The sequence below is a fragment of the Prosopis cineraria genome, unplaced genomic scaffold, assembly GCF_029017545.1.
Source record: "Prosopis cineraria cultivar Desert tree isolate PC_DT_omini unplaced genomic scaffold, ASM2901754v1 PC8, whole genome shotgun sequence".
Taxonomy (NCBI): Eukaryota; Viridiplantae; Streptophyta; class Magnoliopsida; order Fabales; family Fabaceae; genus Prosopis; species Prosopis cineraria.
In genome coordinates, this window is record NW_026555339.1 from 172159 (window position 1) to 192768 (window position 20610).

The 20610-nt window shown below is 36.6% G+C and overlaps 1 protein-coding gene across 1 annotated transcript in view; it reads right to left on the reverse strand.

Annotated features, from left to right (window-relative positions):
• The window catches only part of LOC129318407 (CHD3-type chromatin-remodeling factor PICKLE), a 26519-nt gene extending 6608 nt beyond the window's left edge, over positions 1-19911 (reverse strand). Inside the window, 24 exon segments of the mRNA XM_054963148.1 lie at positions 2825-2899; positions 3021-3218; positions 3220-3362; positions 9039-9239; positions 10081-10159; positions 10243-10352; positions 11231-11353; positions 11433-11499; positions 12181-12350; positions 12450-12588; positions 12763-12866; positions 13034-13176; positions 14975-15074; positions 15179-15229; positions 16180-16287; positions 16413-16622; positions 16702-16838; positions 16970-17065; positions 17171-17418; positions 17689-17850; positions 18131-18285; positions 18381-18518; positions 19393-19542; positions 19747-19911. Of these exon segments, the coding sequence (XP_054819123.1) occupies positions 2825-2899; positions 3021-3218; positions 3220-3362; positions 9039-9239; positions 10081-10159; positions 10243-10352; positions 11231-11353; positions 11433-11499; positions 12181-12350; positions 12450-12588; positions 12763-12866; positions 13034-13176; positions 14975-15074; positions 15179-15229; positions 16180-16287; positions 16413-16622; positions 16702-16838; positions 16970-17065; positions 17171-17418; positions 17689-17850; positions 18131-18285; positions 18381-18518; positions 19393-19539 (3104 nt within the window). The 5' untranslated portion in view covers positions 19540-19542; positions 19747-19911.
• Positions 19912-20610: the final 699 nt, after the last annotated feature.

Here is a 20610-nt window from a genome sequence, read left to right on the forward strand (position 1 = left end):
GGATTTCCTCTTGACTATGCTCAGTCAAACATTTAGGACTAAATCAAACAAATGAGGACTAAAAGATGATCCCTGATGTAGTGCAATTCTTATAGAAAAGTCATTTGTTTCACCATCAAATGTTCTTATACTAGTTGCCCCTTCATACATATCTTGTATAACTCTAATATAAGCAACCTGAACTCTCTTCTTTTCCAAAAATTTCCAAAAGTACTTCTCTCATTTCACATTCACAAGCTTTTTTTCAAATCAATAAATACTATGTGTAAATCTTTACCTTTGCATCGATACTTTTTTATTAATCCCCTTAATAAATAAATCGCTTTTGTAGTCACCCTACCTAGCTTAAAGCCAAATTGATTATCAAAAATACAAGTCTCCAATCTCAACATATGATTAATCACTCTTTCCCAAATTTTAATCCCTCTATAATTAGCATAATTCTAAATATCTCCTTTATTTTTTGTAAATAGAAACTAAGGTGCTTCTCCTCCAACATTTTCTTAGACCGTAAAATTACATTAAATAACTTAGTTAGCCCACCGCAACCCTTCTCCATATAAACATTTCACACTTCAATAGAGATACAATCAAGTTCATTGACTCTAACCATTTGCCATTTTCTTAAGAACTTCCTTTACACAATCACTATCACGTATCTTTTGATATAATGACAAATTTATTCTCCTTTATGAATTACTAAATCCTATAAATTACTAGATAAACCCTTTAACCATTGAAAAGTTTGGAAAAGTAGGACACCTATCTATCTTTAGCAGCATCATCTGTGACCAAAAACTCTCCCTCTTCATCCTAATGCACCCTACATGTTCTAAATATCTAATTTTCTTTCTCCACTCTTAGCAATCTTATAAATTTTTTGTTCTCCATCCTTTACTCTAAAATTATTGTGAAACTCTTCAAATGCTTTAGAACGAGTTTCAATCACAACTTTAAGTTACCTTCTTAACCATATGATTTTTTTTTTCAATTTTCATCATTATTGCACAAATGGATGGCTTTAAAACACTTCTTCTTATGTTTGACTTTTTCATATGCACTATCATTCCACCACAAGGATTTCTTATCTCTCAGACCAAACCTTTGATTCTCCCAAAACTTCTTTAGCAACCTTCCTCCCCTTCTTAGCCATATCCTCCCACATGATACCAGCACTTTCCTGGGACTCCTAAATTCCTTTAGCCAAAAGATTTTGCTTGAAAATTCCTCCTCACCTTTTAACTGCCACCACCTAATCCTTGGAGTTACCACTTGTTGACGCTTTTGATTTTCATTCGTAATACGCACGTCAAAGACAAGGACCCGATATTGTGTTGTTACAATATCCCCAAAAATCACTTTAAAATTTTTACAAAGTCTTCTTTCTGTGTTCCTCACTAAAAGAACATCAATCTGTAACCTTAAAGCTCCACTTTTGTAGATGATGAAATATTCACCCCTCTTCTTGAAACAAGTGCGGGCAAGAAAATCAGCAAAAAAGAAATGGTTTCTCTAAACGATTACTCCCTCTGGTTCTATTTATAAGTCACTTCTAGCATATTTCACTAAAACCAAGGAAAATCTTAAATCCCATTAACTTTATATTAAATTTTAACAAATTTTCACATTTACCTTTAATAAATGTTCTTAAATCTCATTCCTAATATTTTTATTCAAAGCATTTAATAAGGGCAAAAATATAAAGCATTAAAAATTGGCAAGTGCCCTATAAATAGGAAAATTTTTTCTTCTCTTACTACTCTATTAAAGGACAAGAGGAGGAGTAGCTAAAAATATTAAAGGCATGATGAGGCAATTGAAGAATTCCAACGCCTTTCAAGTGGTGAGAGGCATTGGCTTCGTCCAGGCACTTGCTTGGCAGTACCTTTCTCACCTTTAGCTTCTATGTCAAGGCAAGAGCCTTATGTGTCTAAGTATTTGGAGGCTGAATGAGAACAGGCAGCATAGAAGCCCAGAAATTTTAACAGCAGTGACCGGGTAAAATAGGAAACTACAAAACCCATCCCATCTTAGAGGTCTACGAATAAGGTAAAATAGTTATTCTCATTTAAAAAAGAATAATATTATCATGTTAATGCTTGGCTGCCATTGCTACTGCATCTTTTGGGTTGTATGTTAACTTCTTTATACTTCAATGTAGGACTTATATTTGAATAGTTAATTTATGTACCAAATGTTCAAAATTTACGTTTATTTAGCTTTGTTTATATGGCAGATATTTAGATTTTCCTATTTTCATACCTCACTTCACTAGAGGGTGCGTCTTCCAATGGCTCTTGCACAAAACATGTCAAAGGTCTAGCACCCTAAGGGCACAGAATTTTTTTCAAACAAGGAATAATATCATTTTACTTGCAGCTTTAAGCAAATATTCAGAAGGCCAAACAATCAAAACAACGGCTCTCCAAAATGATAGCAAAATATCCTCATAAGCAGTTTAGCTGCGTACAGAAACTAGTAAACATTTTTTGTCTTGAGAATGAGCACATACAAGACAGGAATGATATGTACGTATACACAAGGCCTATCAAAAATCAAAAAATCCAAAAAATGTTCTGATCAGTATGCCATCCTGCCCACAACAATGAGAACTCCAAACTGCTACTATGTTTCTATACTTTATCAAGCATATATGAAAACAAATGTCATCTAGTTCCTGCCTTTTTTTGAAAACAAAAGTGCTAAAATAAAAGGCTTCCATTTCTTGCAGAAACAACAAAAGTATTGATATAAATTACAAAAGCTAATTTATGACATGAAACATCCCAAATATGGTAATAAAACAAGGAAAAAGTCATATTACTCTTTGATTTCTTCATAAGTCTTCTGTTTCATTCGGGAAGTGAACTCCTTCCAATCATAATCGCCCATCCCAAACCTATAATAGACTCATAAAGTGAGATTAACTGCAGAAATAAGCATGCCAAAGCTCTTTCCTAAATACATATTCTAAAAGTAAGAGATCAGAGATAATAAAAAAGAAGCAAATAAAATATAACCTCATCAGAATTTGCACAAATGCAGCTCTCTGATTCTGATTAAAACCAAGCACTCGAAATGATTTTCCTTCACCTTCCATCAGAGGATGCGGCTCTGTGCTATCTGCTGGTAAAGAATTTAGGAGAAAGGTGACACCACAGTCAAGACGAGATCAACATCAGTATCATTACAAGAATAAAATTAAATAATAATATACCACGGGCTCTCTTCTTATAAGGTCTTTTAGAAATAGTTCCATAAGAATTTGAATCAGCATCAGTAAGCTCCGCATCAACATTGTCATCACCATCAGAGCTTACATCTTCCAGACCAGCAAGATCATCATCCTCAACGGAGACCATCTGAAAAGTTGAAGAATTACAGATACTACCTTTGCAAAAATGAACATGTTAGAGCTCTGCTCTAAAGTAACTAATAGAACCAAGCTTTCAATGCAAAGAGAAATAAATGAGGGAAATTCTGAGGTTTTTGATATTAATGCATATCAACTGAATCAGTGTTACAAGAGAAACTCACTGATTCTAGCCAAAACCCTATTCCCAACAACTGAAATTACAAACTAAATGGAAGAACACAGCAACAAGAAAAGGTCTCTCACTGGTGTTCGAGAGACCAGCACTCTCCTCACTTCTGCCTAACTTCTCTAAAACATCCTTGAGTGCCAACAAAAATAATACAGCCAAATAAAGCAAGCAAAAAGGTGACTTCAATATCGAGACTAAATCTAAGCCACCCTACCAAAACATCATGGCATAATCCTTCTTTTCTGGACCCTCAGGATATTAATCCTAACCCAATAGGTATTTCCTTTCTACACCCAACTGCCCCCTTGATCTCCTCTTGTAAGTCTGACCATATCTCACGGTCACATCATTTCCCGCCTCTAAGAGTCTCACCTTGTCCTCAAGGGGAAAATCTGGAAATTGGAGAGAAATGGTGTCAGCTGTCTCCCATGAATTCTCAAACTCGGGTAAATCTCTCCATTTCACTAAAACCTCCAGCTGGCCTGTCATAAGTTTCCGAACCTTGCATATGTCTTGAGGCTGTACCTGTAGCTCCAATTCTGCAGAAAGTGCTGGTGGTATAGTAGGAGTGACAATAGCTGAACAAACTGATTTTTTGAGTTGAGAAATGTGAAAGACTGGGTGAATGCGAGCTATGGAAGGAAGTTCCAGCTTGTATGCGACCTGTCCAATCTGCTCTATGATCTTGAAGGGGCCATAGAAACGAGGGCTGAGTTTCTCATTAAGTCTTTTAGCTAAAGATTTCAGCTTGTAGGGTCTGATTTTGACATAGACTAAATCTCCAATGTCCAGCTGTATCTCTCGCCTATGTTTGTCAGCTTGCTTCTTCATTCTTTCTTGCGCCACAGTGAGGTTTTCCTTTAAAATGGCAATAATGGAATTCCGGGACTGAATCTGTTCATTGACAGCTTCAATGCCTGACGGTTCCCCATTCAGCTTAAAAAAAGTAGGAGGGTCCCGTCCGTACACCGCCTTAAAGGGTGTCATTCCAGCAGCCCCATGATGAGTTGTGTTGTACCAATATTCAGCCCAAGGTAACCATTGCGCCCATTGGGTTGGTTTCTCACTGGTGAAACAACGCAGGTAAGTTTCTAAGCTCCTGTTCAAGACTTCGGTTTGGCCATCAGATTCCGGGTGGTAAGCAGAGCTAAGACAAAGCTGAGTGCCTGCTTGCTTAAATAATTCCTTCCAAAACTGACTTACAAACACCCTATCCCTATCTGACACAATTGTTTTTGGAAACCCATGCAATTTAACAATGTCATTAATGAATCTTTCAGCAACTTCTTTTGCTGTAAATGGGTGGGTCAAAGCCAAGAAGTGGGCATATTTTGTCAACCTATCAACAACAACAAGTATGACGTCATGTCTTTTGGATTTTGGAAGTCCTGTAATGAAATCCATGCTAATATCTTCCCAAATTTGTTGAGGAATCGGCAAGGGTTGTAACAGCCCAGCTGGAGTTAATGCTTGATATTTGTTCTTTTGGCACACGTCGCATTGTGACACATATTGTTGGATATCTTTTTTCATGCCTTCCCAATATACAACAGTAGAAAGCCTCTTGTAAGTGCGCAAATAACCCGAATGGCCTCCGGTTGGTGAATCATGAAATTCCTTCATGAGCAATTGAATTCTGGTAGACTTCTTTGGTAGCATCAATCGTCCTTTATAGTGTAGACAACCCTTCACAAGGCTGTATCCCTCCAAATTTCCTTGCTTGGTAATGACTTTTTGCAGTATATCATTTAGCTTAGGATCAGCATGTACTTCTTTCTCCCATTCTTCAAGGTCACCTTGCTGCCATAAAGAAAAACCATGTATCTCCAGATTTTCTTCTTTCCTTGAAAGTGCATCCGCTGCACGATTTTCCTTGCCCGGTTTGTAAGCTATTTCAAACTTGAACCCCATTAATTTAGTGATCCAGTGCTGTTGACTTTCTTCTACAATTCTGTGTTCCAGCAGAAACTTCAAAGCTTTCTGATCTGTCCGGATGACAAATTTCTCCCCCCATAAGTAGTGTCGCCATTTCTTGACCGCCATAACAATTGCCATAAGTTCCCTCTCAAAAATGGAACATTGTTGAGCGCGGTTACAGAGCTTTTGGCTGAAATATGCCACTGGACGGCCATTCTGCATCAGCACTGCTCCTATTCCAGACCCGGAAGCGTCTGTTTCCAACTCAAACGGGATGGAAAAATCAGGCATAGCTAGTACTGGGAGAGAAGTCATGGCTGTCTTGAGACTTTGGAAGGCTTCTTCAGTTTTTGGGGTCCATTTAAAGGCATCTTTCTTAAGTAAATCGGTGAGAGGACTAGCGATTTTTCCATAATTCTTGACAAATCTTCTATAATACCCTGTCAACCCTAGGAACCCTCTTAAGGATTTCACATTATTGGGTTTAGGCCACTGCACCATACTCTCAATTTTGCTGGGATCCGCTTGCACTCCCTCCTTGGAATTGATATGCCCAAGATATTCAATTTTTGGTTGGGCGAAAGTGCACTTCTTAAGGTTGATCACTAGCTGGTTCTCTTTCAGGATAGACAAAACAGCTTTCAAATGTTTCAAGTGAGATGATAAATCATGGCTCTAAATAAGTATGTCATCAAAAAATACAAGCACAAATTTCCGAAGATGCTCTCGGAATATCTCATTCATTAAATATTGGAATGTGGAAGGAGCATTGGTTAAACCAAAGGGCATTACCTTGAATTCATAATGTCCCTCGTGGGTTCTAAATGCTGTTTTATGTTCATCTCCAGCCATGATTCTGATCTGATGGTATCCGGACTTCAAATCCAGCTTGGTGAAGATGGCGGCTCCTTTTAACTCATCCAACAACTCATCTATAGCTGGTATGGGAAACTTGTCAGGCACCGTGATTTTGTTCAAGGCTCTATAGTCCACACAGAATCTCCAGCTTCCATCTTTTTTTTTAACCAACAAAACTGGACTTGAATAAGGACTTTGACTGGGCTGAATGATACCTGCTCTCAACATATCTTTCACCATCCTCTCAATTTCATTTTTTTGAACATGAAGGTACCGATACGGCCATATGTTAGGAGGTTGTTCGCCTGGTTTGGTTGCTATTGCATGATCATGAGAACGAGTTGGTGGTAACCCTTCAAAAGGTCGACAAACTATAGAGAATTGGTCCAGGAGGTTCTGAATTTCAGGCGCCAATTGTATAGTTTCAGCTGTTGTTTCTTCATTATTCATCCCATTATATTCGACCATGTACCCCTCCCCTCTCTTCTGTACGGATCGAATAAATGACTTAAGGGAAACCAAGGCCTTGGTTAGAGCGGGATCACCTTGTAAACACACCTTGTTTCCTTTCTTACCAATCTTCATGGTCAGTTGCCCCCAGTTAACCTTCACTTCTCCTAAAGATTTTAACCATTCCACTCCTAGTACAACATCCACGCCACTGAGTGGAAAGGGGTAGAAAGTTTGAATAATGTCCAGGCCTTGTACCTGTAACTTGAGGTCATTGCAGCGTTGCTTCCCTTTAATACTAAACCCATCCCCAACAATGATAGAATAGACGGCAATGTCCTCCACTGGAATTTTTATTTTGGTGACTAATTCCTCAGCTATGAAGTTGTGGGTAGTCCCACTATCAATCAAAATCACAATCTCGGCTTTCTCTAGTCTCCCACGTACCTTCATAGTGTGATTCCCTCCAAACCCAACTATGGAGTTTAGTGATAACTCCATTCGAGTTTCATCTTCTTCGGCTTCTTCACTATCTTCAGTGCATATTGGTTCATGGCCTTCGGTTCCCTTCTCGGGTTCTAGCTCCAGCAACATCACTTGCAGATTTTTATTTTTGCAGATGTGATTAGGTCCGAATTTATCTGCACATTTGAAACACAAACCAAGCTCTCGCCGACGAGTTAATTCCACGTCTGACAGTCGCTGGGTTCGTCCTCCTGGACACGACGACGCTGTTCCTGTCGTGTTACTCGCTACTTTTGAGTCTGCCGTTTTTGTCTCAGCCCGTTTCTGGAGTCCCGAGTGTATTGAAGAGACGTGCATGCTTTTACTGGGCTCAGCCACATGAGTGATCCGTGTGAAAGGAGTTTGGGCTGATTCATTTTTAAGCCCACTTTGAAAATGCTGGCCTCGCAGAAACCGTGAGTCTTTGGCCTTCTCTATTACCTGATTCCTCTCATCCACCCTAATAGACATCTCCATAATTTCTCTAAGGGTGCTGGCGGCCGTGAGCTTTAATTCAGCCCTTATCTCTGGTTTTAGTCCTACACGAAATGCTCCAACCACACACGATTCTGATGCGTCTCCCACCATAGCTGATACGCGTTCGAACTCCTCCACATACTCGCGCACAGAACGCTCCTGTTTGACTGCAAACATCATCTCATATTCATCCCCAAGCTGTGAGGGATGGAATCGACGCAGAAGTTCTTGCTTGAACTCTGACCATTCTCGGATAGGTGCTCGAGTTTCCACCCATTGATACCAGTTAAGAGCCTTACCTTCGAGGCACACGATGGCTGCTTTCAGTCTCTCCATTTCAGCCACAGCATTGATTCAAAAATACCTTTCCACTCTGAAAAGCCACCCGATAGGGTCTTCTCCATCAAATATTGGTAACTCCAGCTTCCTGTACTTCCCTACTTCTTTTTCATGATCTCCGGTGCTTCCTGTAGTCTCTTCATGGCTAGGTTGATCTTGTTCGGGAGGTTGGTCTGCACTTTTCTGTTTCTCTGCTATTTGCTCTAATTTATCTTGCATCGTCTGCATCATCTCCTTCATCATGATCATTTCTTTCGATAGTCCTCCAACAGATTCTTTCAACTCTTGTACCTCAGGATTGGAGTACTGCACTCTTTCGGCCATCTCTCTTGCGCTTATCAAAAGGTCCGAGGATTGCACGGCTCTGATGCCAATTGTTAGAGCTCTGCTCTAAAGTAACTAATAGAACTAAGCTTTCAATGCAAAGAGAAATAAATGAGGGAAATTCTGAGGTTTTTGATATTAATGCATATCAACTGAATCAGTGTTACAAGAGAAACTCACTGATTCTAGCCAAAACCCTATTCCCAACAACTGAAATTACAAACTAAATGGAAGAACACAGCAACAAGAAAAGGTCTCTCACTGGTGTTCGAGAGACCAGCACTCTCCTCACTTCTGCCTAACTTCTCTAAAACATCCTTGAGTGCCAACAAAAATAACACAGCCAAATAAAGCAAGCAAAAAGGTGACTTCAATATCGAGACTAAATCTAAGCCACCCTACCAAAACATCATGGCATAATCCTTCTTTTCTGGACCCTCAGGATATTAATCCTAACCCAATGGGTATTTCCTTTCTACACCCAACTGCCCCCTTGATCTCCTCTTATAAGTCTGACCATATCTCACAGTCACATCAGAACAACACAAACTCATTGTAGGCAACAAATAAAATTCATTCTTTGCAAACTGATTAAAGTGTGTGGCACTTAACACAAGTGCATACCTGCTTGTGACGACTCCGTTTCCCTTTGCCCAAGGCATCCAACTCATGAACTTTATGCATTTCATATCTATCTCCTAACAATTCCTCCCAGTATTTTGCTCTCTCTGTACTTGCCAAAGCAGATTCATTGTCCATAGCTCTCTTTTTTGCTGCCTCCTCTGCTGCAGCCTCAACTTCATCAACATATTCAAAATTTGCCACCTAAAACATACACTGTTTGATTAGTCAATGAAAAACAATGAGAAAAGAGAAAATTCAAAACAACAATAGCTTATAGGGAAATTGGTATTGAAAAGGGGAAATTTCATCAACATTAAAATTACTCCAGCCACAAGAATTCTTGGGCAAAAGCCACTCAAACAGATTTCTCCAGGATCCTAACTACAAAGTTTTACCGTCAACTTTAAACCAAGGTTGAATGTCAAATTCATTTTGTGGTTAAAATAATTGATCCATGTGGTGCAAATATCGTATGTTATTTATGCTATGGGGTGTAGGGCAGCAAGGGTGGGACTTCATCACATGCTCATAGAGACTCTAATAGACTAATACCATGTCAAGGACCAATTCAAGTCATTGTGTAAAGGCTCGTGATTGGATTTTATCTTTTAGGTTGAAAAGACAGAAAAAGAAAATCCACAACAACCTCACAATCAATACAGGCTGCTTAATGGAGATTGAAGTGGAAGGACTACATACTTAGTCACTGTGAAGCTCCACAAATGTGAGTAGTTGTTAACAAGCATAATGCTTTGGCAGCATATGAAATTGATTCAAAACAAATATTTACAATAAGATAGCAAAAGTGACAGCAAAGTTATTCAAACTAGATTAGAATACATGCACAGTCCATTCTAGTTCATAAGACTGATCAACTACCATGCCACCAAATACCCTTCTTTCCTTTTTATTTATTAGCATTTGTCTGTTCATATGTCTATTAAATATTTCTTCGTAAAGTACACATCCACTCACCACCAACCAAAATGGAGGGTGAAAATCTGAACAAAAAATGCACATGCATAACCGTTTGAGAGTCAACCTTAAAAGCCTTGAGAAATCCATCCTCCTCATCATCCATTGCAGTCTCTTCATTACCGACTTGTTCACGATCCAGCAATCTATTAATGAGAAAAGTACAAGATAAATTATACTAATACGTATTGTAAAAATTTCATGTTTGAGGGACGCAAGTGCATGATACCTATCTATGGCAGCATCATCATAATGAATTTGGCGTGATTTCCCTGCTTCATCATTCTCATCAGCAAATAACTCCTCAGAGCCATACCTTATAATATCATCCAACTCCTCCTAAGAGCAATTAAAATGATAGTTACCATCAGATCTTCTAAAACTTTTCTGATTAAAATCTGATCTGATTGATTGTTTGAAACTTAAAATGTCCCAATCAAGATTCAAAAATCAGTATGTTGAAAGTAGCGATGTTACATATTCCAGAATCAATCAATATGCAGGTATTCACGATTGACACAATTATTAATTTGTTTCAGGGGCAGCCAGGCAGGGTAAGGATTGAAACCCTAATGGATAGCCTTAAGATTGGGACCATGTAAAAACCTGATTTGGTTACCCTTTGAAAAGTGTTTTTCAAAAAAGTTGGTTATTTAATTCCAGAATAAGAGTTTCATCCAGTAGTTTGGTGAATTGGGATGAGTCACGCCAGAATTTTCCAAGAGAAACCTCTGATCCTGCCTGGCTTTGACTGATATGCAGATGTAAGGAAATATGGAATGCTTTACTTCATTGATATCTCATTTCCTCCACTCGTGATACCTTGTCTTTTTCAAGGATATACCTCATCATCAAATCTAGTACCTTCTCATTTCAATAGAACTTTTGGCCAAAATCTTACAAGAAATTCACCGACAGAAACGAGGGGGAAAAAACTCTCCTGTTTTAGGCTCTCTGTCCTCCCTCCCCCTCACTAAATCTCTAGGAAAACACTATCTATATCACAACACAAGATACAAGAAAATATCCTTTAAAATTCAGACCACATAAATACTCATATTACATCATGAGAAGCAAATTCTTTCAAAGAACAGGGAAGGCGTGAAGGTAACTTGTCAATCAGATTTACATAAATGTAGCTTTGCCAATAGTACTGATAACTGTTGGCATCAGCTTAGCCTAATCCTTGATGCCAAAAAGAAAGAAGAACTAATTACCTGGTTAATATTTTGAGATTTTAGCCTTCCTACAACAAGATGTTCTAGCACCATTTTCTTCTTAGTCATCTGCATCATTCTTTCTTCAATGCTTCCCCGCGTTACAAGCCTATAAATCATTACCTACAAAACCAGAGCCATGGGTTTATGCAACATCAATAATGATAGACAGCTACAAATTAATTGAAAAATAAACTCCAACCTTACTAGTTTGTCCAAGTCGATGAGCCCTAGCCATAGCTTGTAGATCAGCATGAGGGTTCCAATCACTATAGAGTAACAATTTGATCAATGAATTATAGATATATTAAATCACATTGGACAACAAATATCACAAACAATATTTGTCTACCATCATCACAAGGCTGCAAAACCACACACACTATAAGCATTCAAACATCACTCACAAGAGTTTCCTCTCCTGCAAACAAAAATTTGATAGCAGAAAAAAGTTCTCCCACACAAAAGCTTCATGCTTCTTTCCTGGAAATCTTTTTACTGGTCTCTAGAAATTAATTTGATAACATCTTTTCGAAATCATTTGTAATATGCTGGGTGAAAATTTGCGCCACCCAACTTTACGTGCCTAATCAGAAAGTTGCTATATTCCCCATGCACAGTCAAATGGCAATAAGGTTTCTCTAGTCCCAGGACCCCCCCTGCTTTCTGAATCCATTCAGTGGTGTCTCATTCAGACCAATAGAAAAAGATTTCGTTTGCAGGTTCCTTGTGATGTTCAGCTAATGGTCATGGATTTCTTAACCCTCCTTTACATCTTTCTTCTTTCAATAAAATTCTTCTTTTAGCCTAAAAGAAATACTGAAATCACAAGTAATAAACCAACTTTATACAGGGAAACTTTTTACATGGTCAACGTTGTTGTCAATAGATATTTTCATATGAAGTATTATTTTACCAGAAAAAGAAAATTACTAGCATTGAAGATTCACCTATCGTATATAATAACTGTGTCAGCTGTTGCAAGGTTTATCCCCAATCCCCCTGCTCTAGTAGAAAGAAGAAAACAAAATCTTGAAGAATGTTTGGCATTAAACCGATCTATTCGTACTTGTCTTTCAGCTCCACCAACCTTGCCATCTATCCTTTCATACTGCCAACTCTGATAAGAACAATGAAAAATGAAAGAATATCATACAGCAATTTCGCACAGATCACAAGCAAAATAGCATATTTAAAAAGAATAAACTCACACGGATACCTTGTAAGAACAATAATCTTCAAGCAAGTCCAGCATGTGCTGGAATTGTGAATATATGAGGACTCTATGCCCTTGCTCTTTAAGCTTCACCATCATTTTGTCTAACAATTGCAACTTCCCAGATGATTCCAGCAGTTTTCTGTAATTAGTGAAAGAAATTAAAAGCACAGATTATGTCAAATTACTTATACATAACAATACCCAGCAGCATATAGGAACAGCTACAATATAAACCACCACACAAGCAACGCACCCAGATTTCTAACAGACACTCACAATGGCATGGCACTCTCAGAGATGAATAAGAGCTTACTTGTAAGATTCTTTTGCATCTTGGATATCTGGCTCAACTCCTTCTAACATGTAAGGATGACAACAGAGCTTTCGCAACTCCATAACAACATTGATAAGAGAAATCTATTTAAAAATGATCAAAACAAATGGAATGCCCAAAGGTTAAAACAAGAAATCTATTCAATTCAGTAGATTAAGCTTAGAACTGTTTTTTCACATTTCTATTTCTAATCTAGATAAAATTAAAAATGGAATGCCCAAAGATTCAGTCCATCAAAGCATGAATATACCTGAGCTCCACCACGACGAGTTAATATCTGATAATTACGGGTCAAAATTGCCTTATAATATTCTTTCTGTTTGTTGCTTAATTCAACACGTAAAATCAGTTCCTTTTTGGGAGGTAATTCCTTCATGACGTCTTTCTTGACCCCTGCATTGACCTCAAATATTTCAAATTCTGTTTCAGCAATACAAGTTGTTTATTAACAAACTACCAACTTCATAGTTCAAAATAAGAACTGCAAACCAATGAAGCAGTTGATATCCCTCAGCACTTTCCATCAATGCCAGACTACACTAACTCTGCATCAAATCATCAGCAATCTAAACAAAACTAGCAGCCCATTAACAGCTTAAAATCAATATAATGTCCAGTTTATGAGATTGTGGTTTTTGTTCAAGAGGAATGAAAAAATCCTCAGGTGCATATCATCTTCATAAATTTTTATTATAAAGAATTGTGTGTATGGCTTCCATTTGGTGCTAAGCACATGGTGTATTTTCAAGGGGAACTCCTTATACAAAAAGAGATTGGACAGCTTTTGTTCTCTGAGGCTCTTGGGGGATTTTATTTGTATTGATGTGCACTGTTTTAGGTCTTTTTGTACTTTCTGGTTTGAGAATTTCTTAACCTGTAAACAATAGTAATTCTCTTTCTAGTAAATAAAAACCAATATAACAACCAGTTAGGAGAGACTTTGGCCCTGTTTGAAACTGCTTTTGTTTTATTATTCTGAGAACTGATGTTTTATAGAACATGTTCTAAAAACAAAAAAAAATAAAGAAAATATGTGTTTTTCTCATTTTCCCTTGTTATCCAGAACAACTAAAAGAAGTTTCTGTTTTTCTATTCTCCAAAACAATGTTTTGTTTTTTTGTTCTCCAAAATACTTTTTGAAAACACATTACCAAACAAATTTTTTTTTTTTGGTTCTGAAGAACAAAAAACTATTCCAATAACAAGTTGCCAAACAAGCCATTTGTGGTTTGTTTGGTTAGAGAAGAATGCATACATCCTCCGGAGCAGGCCTTCTACATTAAAAAAACCTAGCCAGATAAGTCCAAACACTGATCATTCCAACAACTCATCAAAATACTTTTTTCATGTTTGAAATATAATTCTATATATGCAATGCACTAGAACCTGTGTAATCTTCAAGGATTTGACTATTCCATCCATAGTAATTGCAGATACAATGAATACTACAAGAACATGACTAGAGGATACACAAATCAAGCAGATGGTTAACATTTTGAGAAATGACATGTGATCAAAGCCCTGAACCTCAAAACAGCCAACCACCAGATAATCTAACATAAACTTTAAAAATAATTCAACACTCTGAAATTTCAAGAAAAAAGAAAATACTCTCTCTCTTCTTTTGTGGTGATAGAAAGGTTTGTTTATCTATATTCAAACATCTGACAACTTTAAAAATATAACATAGAAGTTTCAAAAACGAGAGTTACCCCCAATAGGAAAATCAGGTTCACCATCATTCAACCAAGGTGAACAGGCAAATGTAATATACAATCCAATCATAAAACTAGCATAAAAAATAACTCAAACTACAAAGAAATCTACAATTATAAAAGGTTAGGCTGTCAGCAGAAGACATGGTAAAGAGTTTTTTAAGTATCTCTAACCCAACCCCTCATGTGAAAGCCATCATTTAAGGATGAAGCCTGGACAAAGTCTCCCCCCATAAAACCTTGTGGTGAATTATTTATTTAATTAGAGAACAATGGTGGCAATGATTGAACGCTTACCTTTATGGTCATGAATATGAAGGTTTCATGCTATGTCAAAAAACCAACAATGCTAAGCATTTTCATTTTAAAAGATTTACTATCTCTACCAGCCAATGCAACAGTACAAGCGTTAAAATTAATCCAGACAAGCAAATGAAATGTAGCTATGTAAATTTCTTAAAGTTTAAGATGTATACTTCTAAGAAGATGGGGGGCCAACATTTTGTGAAGCCTTGAAATCTGCTCCTCTTGATTGATATCCTTGAACTCTTCCTGAAATTCCTCTAAACTTCCAAACTACAAGCAGCCAAATAAAAAGTTTGTAAGATTCTCTTGACATTCTTGAGTCGATTCAATAGCAAAAACTCGCAATCTATTCACAATAATATTGTCATACAAACCTTCCCAGCATCAAGGAAGTGCATAAGCATAAATAGTTCATCCAAGTTGTTCTGAAATACACCAGACAACCATTAGTTGTTTCAATTTTCAAGACGTAAAAACAATATATGCAAATTAACTATTAAGCATGATCAGTTGTGACCTGTATAAGCAAAGCTGCCACAAGTCAATTTCAAAAGATAACATCGCACCACACTTGTTACTTAAGTAGAGTAGCTAACTAAGAATTAAACCGAAGTTAAGCGTTTGACACAAGAAACAGCTTAATATACACTCATCAACATAAGCTGATGGGAAGTAGACCAACCAATTTAATGTTCCATTACAAGGATACAGGATGAAGAGTATACAATCACCAGCATCCATTGTCTGAACAAACATTACATTACATGAAGGGTTAAGTCAAACAATTACAAAATATTAACTCGTGTGAGATCATTACAGGTGCATATTATAAGTAGTATTCATTAAATCATCTAACTAAAGAAAAGCACACATAAAGAAAGATAATAAAAGTTAACAGCATCTATTGACAGAGACTCATCTACAAAATTGCAACAAAATTTCGTTCAAGACTGGCAAAGACTTTCAAAAATAAATCATGTATTGATGGCCGTCATTACATTGGGGACAATGCATCCAAATAACTTTTAGAAAAACAAACGTTCCCCTAACTAACGTATTTGTATGAATAATCACTAACATATAACATCTTTTGCCACCAAAAAGTCTCGAGACTAAAATGTTCTTTTAAGAAAAAGTTTGGCAATCCAAATTCAGCAACCATCTAAAAGACTAAAACATAAACGACCCAACCCAAAAACACCCAAAAAAATAAATAAATAAATAAATATTAATCTTAATCATGAACAACCTTTCCAGTGAAACTCCAGACCCAATCCCAAGAAGACAACAAAAAGTCAGTTAATTGATGCTAGAAAATTAGGACACGATCGTACATTAAACAAGCTATGGGGAAATGGCAGAGTCTAATGTAAACCTGCAGAGGAGTCCCGGTCAAAAGCACACGATGTCTGCTAGAATATTGCTTCAATGAAGAAAATAATTTTGAATCCTTATTTTTGAGACGGTGACCTTCATCAACTATCTAAAGGCCAATAAGGTTTTCAGGACATTAGCAGAATGTAGAAAATACAAATAAGAACAGAAGGTAAATCACGGTGGAAAATTATTTTTCCAGTTCCAGTAATAGAATGGCAAATAGAATGTTACCATGCACTCCCACTTTATAGGTTTCAATGAAGCTGTGTCAAGGTTGATCATCTCATATGATGTCAAGAGGACATCAAATTTAATCCTATCTTGCTTGCTTTCATTGACTATTTGACCATATTTCTTTTTTTTTAACTTCTGGCTCTTTGGGAAGTAAAATTCATGCTCTCGTATAACAGCACGGGCTTGAGAAGATCCAACATACATAACCTATAGAAACAAGCATACAATCAAAAGAAAAGAAAGGTTTTCTCAGTGAAAATATAGCTTTCAGATTCCATATACATACAACATTCATTTGTGGTGCCCATGTTGCAAATTCACGTTCCCAGTTTCGCAGTGTTGAAAGTGGAGCAACCACCAAATGTGGGGAAATATTATCTTCAAAAAGTGATGCCAAGAAAGCAATACTTTGTATGGTTTTGCCTGCAGTAAAAAATTTCAGTCATTAAGGTGCAATAGCAAATCCTGCTGAAAAATGCAGGTTAAAGGGGCAGCGAGACAATAAAAGGAGAAACTAGAAAAAGGTGGACAAAAGAGAAACAGAGACTAAGTACCAAGTCCCATTTCATCCGCAAGTATAACATGAGTTTGCTTAGACCATGAGAAACGTAAAAAGTTTAAGCCTTCCAGCTGATATGGATGTAATGTACCTACATACACATGAAAAAGGAAATCATGTGATCACCACACTCCAAATATGCTAAAATAATTATCAAGCACATCATTATCATGAGAGGTTTGTCATAATAGTATACCCCCGGAAAGAAATTCAGGGCTATGTTCATACTGATGAAATTCTTTCTGATGCTTCAGGAATTCTGCACCATCTCTAACACTGCTTTTCTGCTTGTTAGAAATAACAAGTTTCCTAGACCTTGACTGAAATCTGTTGAATCTTTCAATTTCTGCCTGAAACTCAGAAATATCGGACTCAAACTCCCAATAGCATTCATCATATGAAAGCTCTCTCCATTTCACAAGATATTCCTTATCATCATCACCCCTGAAACATTTAAATAAAACATTTGATGAAAACATAAGCATTCGGTAATTCTTATAAAGAAGAAATCACAACAAATCGTGAGCATAAGATATTCCTTATCATCATCAGCCCTTCAAATGTTTTGAGGAAAGAGGGGCAGGGAAGAAAGGCTAGGTGACAAATAAGAAAAGTATCGATGCAGTAGAGGAGAAGAAACATGAGTTACAAACAGAATCATCTCATTATTTTGTGTATGCGGAAGGGAGAAGATAGAACTCTAAAAAATTGAACCTGCAAGCAATAATTCGATCAATAGTGGTCCATTCAGGTCGAATGGCAACAAAGTCTTCATCAGAAGTATTAACTGATGCCATTTGACGATGGAAGTTATTTACTTTTGTCTTTAGGCGAGGATGGGTCTTGAAAGCTTTCAGAAACTCCTTTTCTGGCACCCTAAGTTAAAAGGCACTGCAGCTTGTAAATATACAGTACCAAAATGATACACAGATTCAGAGAAAATTAAATGCCTTTCAAAATCAGGCTTCTAAAGCAAAATAGAAATATAAATAAACTCAAAACTATGAACTAGGAGTGAGAAGAAAATAATTGGACTGGGAGTGAGAAACAGGACACAAAATATAACAAGCATTGGAGGAGCTCAAAAGATTTCCAAAAATGCCAAATCACAAGACGCTGTCTGGAACTTGAAGGCGATAAGCTCCAAGAAATTTACCATGTGCAATGGAGATACGGTAGCCCCTTCCACTTAACAAGATATTGTTTGACAAAAATTTGTTTTGACCCCAGTTTTGTGGCATCAGTGTCATCAGCTACAGTGGGGCGCATCTCACAGTCTAATATCTTATCAATATCATTAAGTGGGCTAACCTGCACACAAACAAGCATTATATCTCTAGGCTTCCATCAAAGTAGAGCGCATATTATGGATGCTGCTGGTATGGATACCAAACAATAATGCTTACACATTCAGGGCATCTCCAATTGTCTGGAATGGGAGCTCTAAGTGGTGGAAGTAAACACCTAGGATGATAGGCATAAGTGCATGTATCACAGTTCAAAAGATTTCCATTTTCTCCACAAGCTTGACAACAGTTTTCTTTCTGTAGTTATGGGACATAAGAATCAAAACAAGGCAGGAAAAGTCATTTACTGATCCAAATCAAGAACACCAAAAATGAAAAGATGCTACTATAAATAACGAAAATCACCGAAAGTTTATGAGTGAAAGAAATGGTGGCGTGTTTCAGCTATTAAATTTTGTGAGGATTGTCAAGGACAATTTCACCCCCAGAAAATTCGGGAAAGGCTCAAAAATGGTTTCATTAACCCTAACATGCTAGCTTCACCAAAATGTTCTTTCCTTTGAAGTATCAATTAAGCCTTGCCATATCTAGTGCTGAAGCAAAATTTAAGATGGAGAATAGGGGAAACAACAATCAAGCTCCTGATCGATTGGTCAGGAAGAATCTGATATCCTCTCAATAACAAAATCTCAAGCTATTAGCAGAGTATGAAAGAATGATTGAACGAATAATAACAAATAAAATTCCTAGTACGTATTTAAAACAAAAAAACAAAAAAAATCCTCCATGTGGTTTCTTAACAGGTAAATTCTAGATTTCAAGCAAAAATATGTTATACTGCATCTTCAGTATCAGGGATATTCTATCCCAAAATTTAGAAGATTTATCCAGTTATCCTCTGCCATATATTCACCGATCAAAAAAAAAAAGTCAAGATTTATATCTCTAATCAATAGCATCTCTGTTTTGCTAAATATTTTAGTGTGCAGGAACAACATGAAATAGGGAGTTAAAAGCATTTCTCTGCGCTAATGTAGATTTTCAATCGCCCGCTGAGCACTTCAATAATTCTAAGAAGTAAGCAACATTTTAGATAGCAGTGAACAAATTAACAGTAGTCTGACCTAAATGAGAAGCATTGAAATGAAAAGGAAAGAGTCAATAAGTATACCGTATCACTTCTGACTATCCTCTCAAACTTTTCCTCGGTTGGCTCGTGTTTTCCGGGCACAAAATCAGCTTCATCATCTGATTCATCAATGCTATAAATAGGCTTGCGATCTGATCTTACTCGAAGCCTCTCAGCCAGACTGCTCATGATCTGCAAAAAAAAAAAAAAATTCTGAAGTGAAAAAGGACACTTTATAATTCTAAACAATTAACAGGCATATCAGAAACCCTAAATTATCCTGTAATCGTTCATCATTTTCAGAAAAGACGACAGAAAATTGAAGGCTGGTCAGCTGTTTAGAGTGGCATTAATCATCAAACTGAAGTGAACTTAAACATTTAGAGCGGCACGTACCGCAGAGTGTAAAATTTTCCGGTCGCCGCCGGATCTTAGCGTCAGGGTTCCCGGAATTCGCTGGGATAGGGACAACGTAAAATTAAAATTTGGCGGTCGGGTTTGCCGCGGCCTGGTGCTTTATTTTGTGCACCGGTGCTGTTTTCGCACCCCTTCTGAGTAAAGATAAAGAGTATCTCCATTCTCCTTTTTCTCAAAAACCAAAAAACAAGAACCCAAAAAAAAAAAAAAACAGAACAAAAACAAAGGCAGGGTCGGAGAAGTGCCTGTTTGGATAATCTCATTAATAATTAATTTTAAACGTTAAAATTATGGTTATGTAAAAATATATCCTGACAACTTTATTACATGTTAAAATCGATCAAGTATCTACCTAAAATCATATTTTTGAAAAAATATACAAACACCCATTATATATATCAAAATTAATTTTGAAATCAAAATCATGTTTTGCTTTAAAATATTCAAATATTTATGTATATGTCAAAATCAATTATAAACACAAAAATATAATTTGTAAAATGATTTATATAATTTCTAGATAATTTTTTTAAAAAAGTATAATTAAAAATATGAATTGAAAAATAAGTAGTAGTAACTTATGAGATGACTATAGGTTTGGGTTCATAATTAATTTTGGTATGTATGGATTATTTAATTTTTTTAAGAAAGCCATAACTTTAGGCTCATAATTGATTTTAACATGTGTAATAAGTATTTAGATTTTTTAAAAAAATATAATTTTGAATTCATAATTAATTTTAACATGTAACTGTTTAGATATATTTTCACAAAATCATAGTTTTACTTACTTTTTAATTTTATTTTTCAATTCTAATTGGAATCAATATTATTAATCAATTT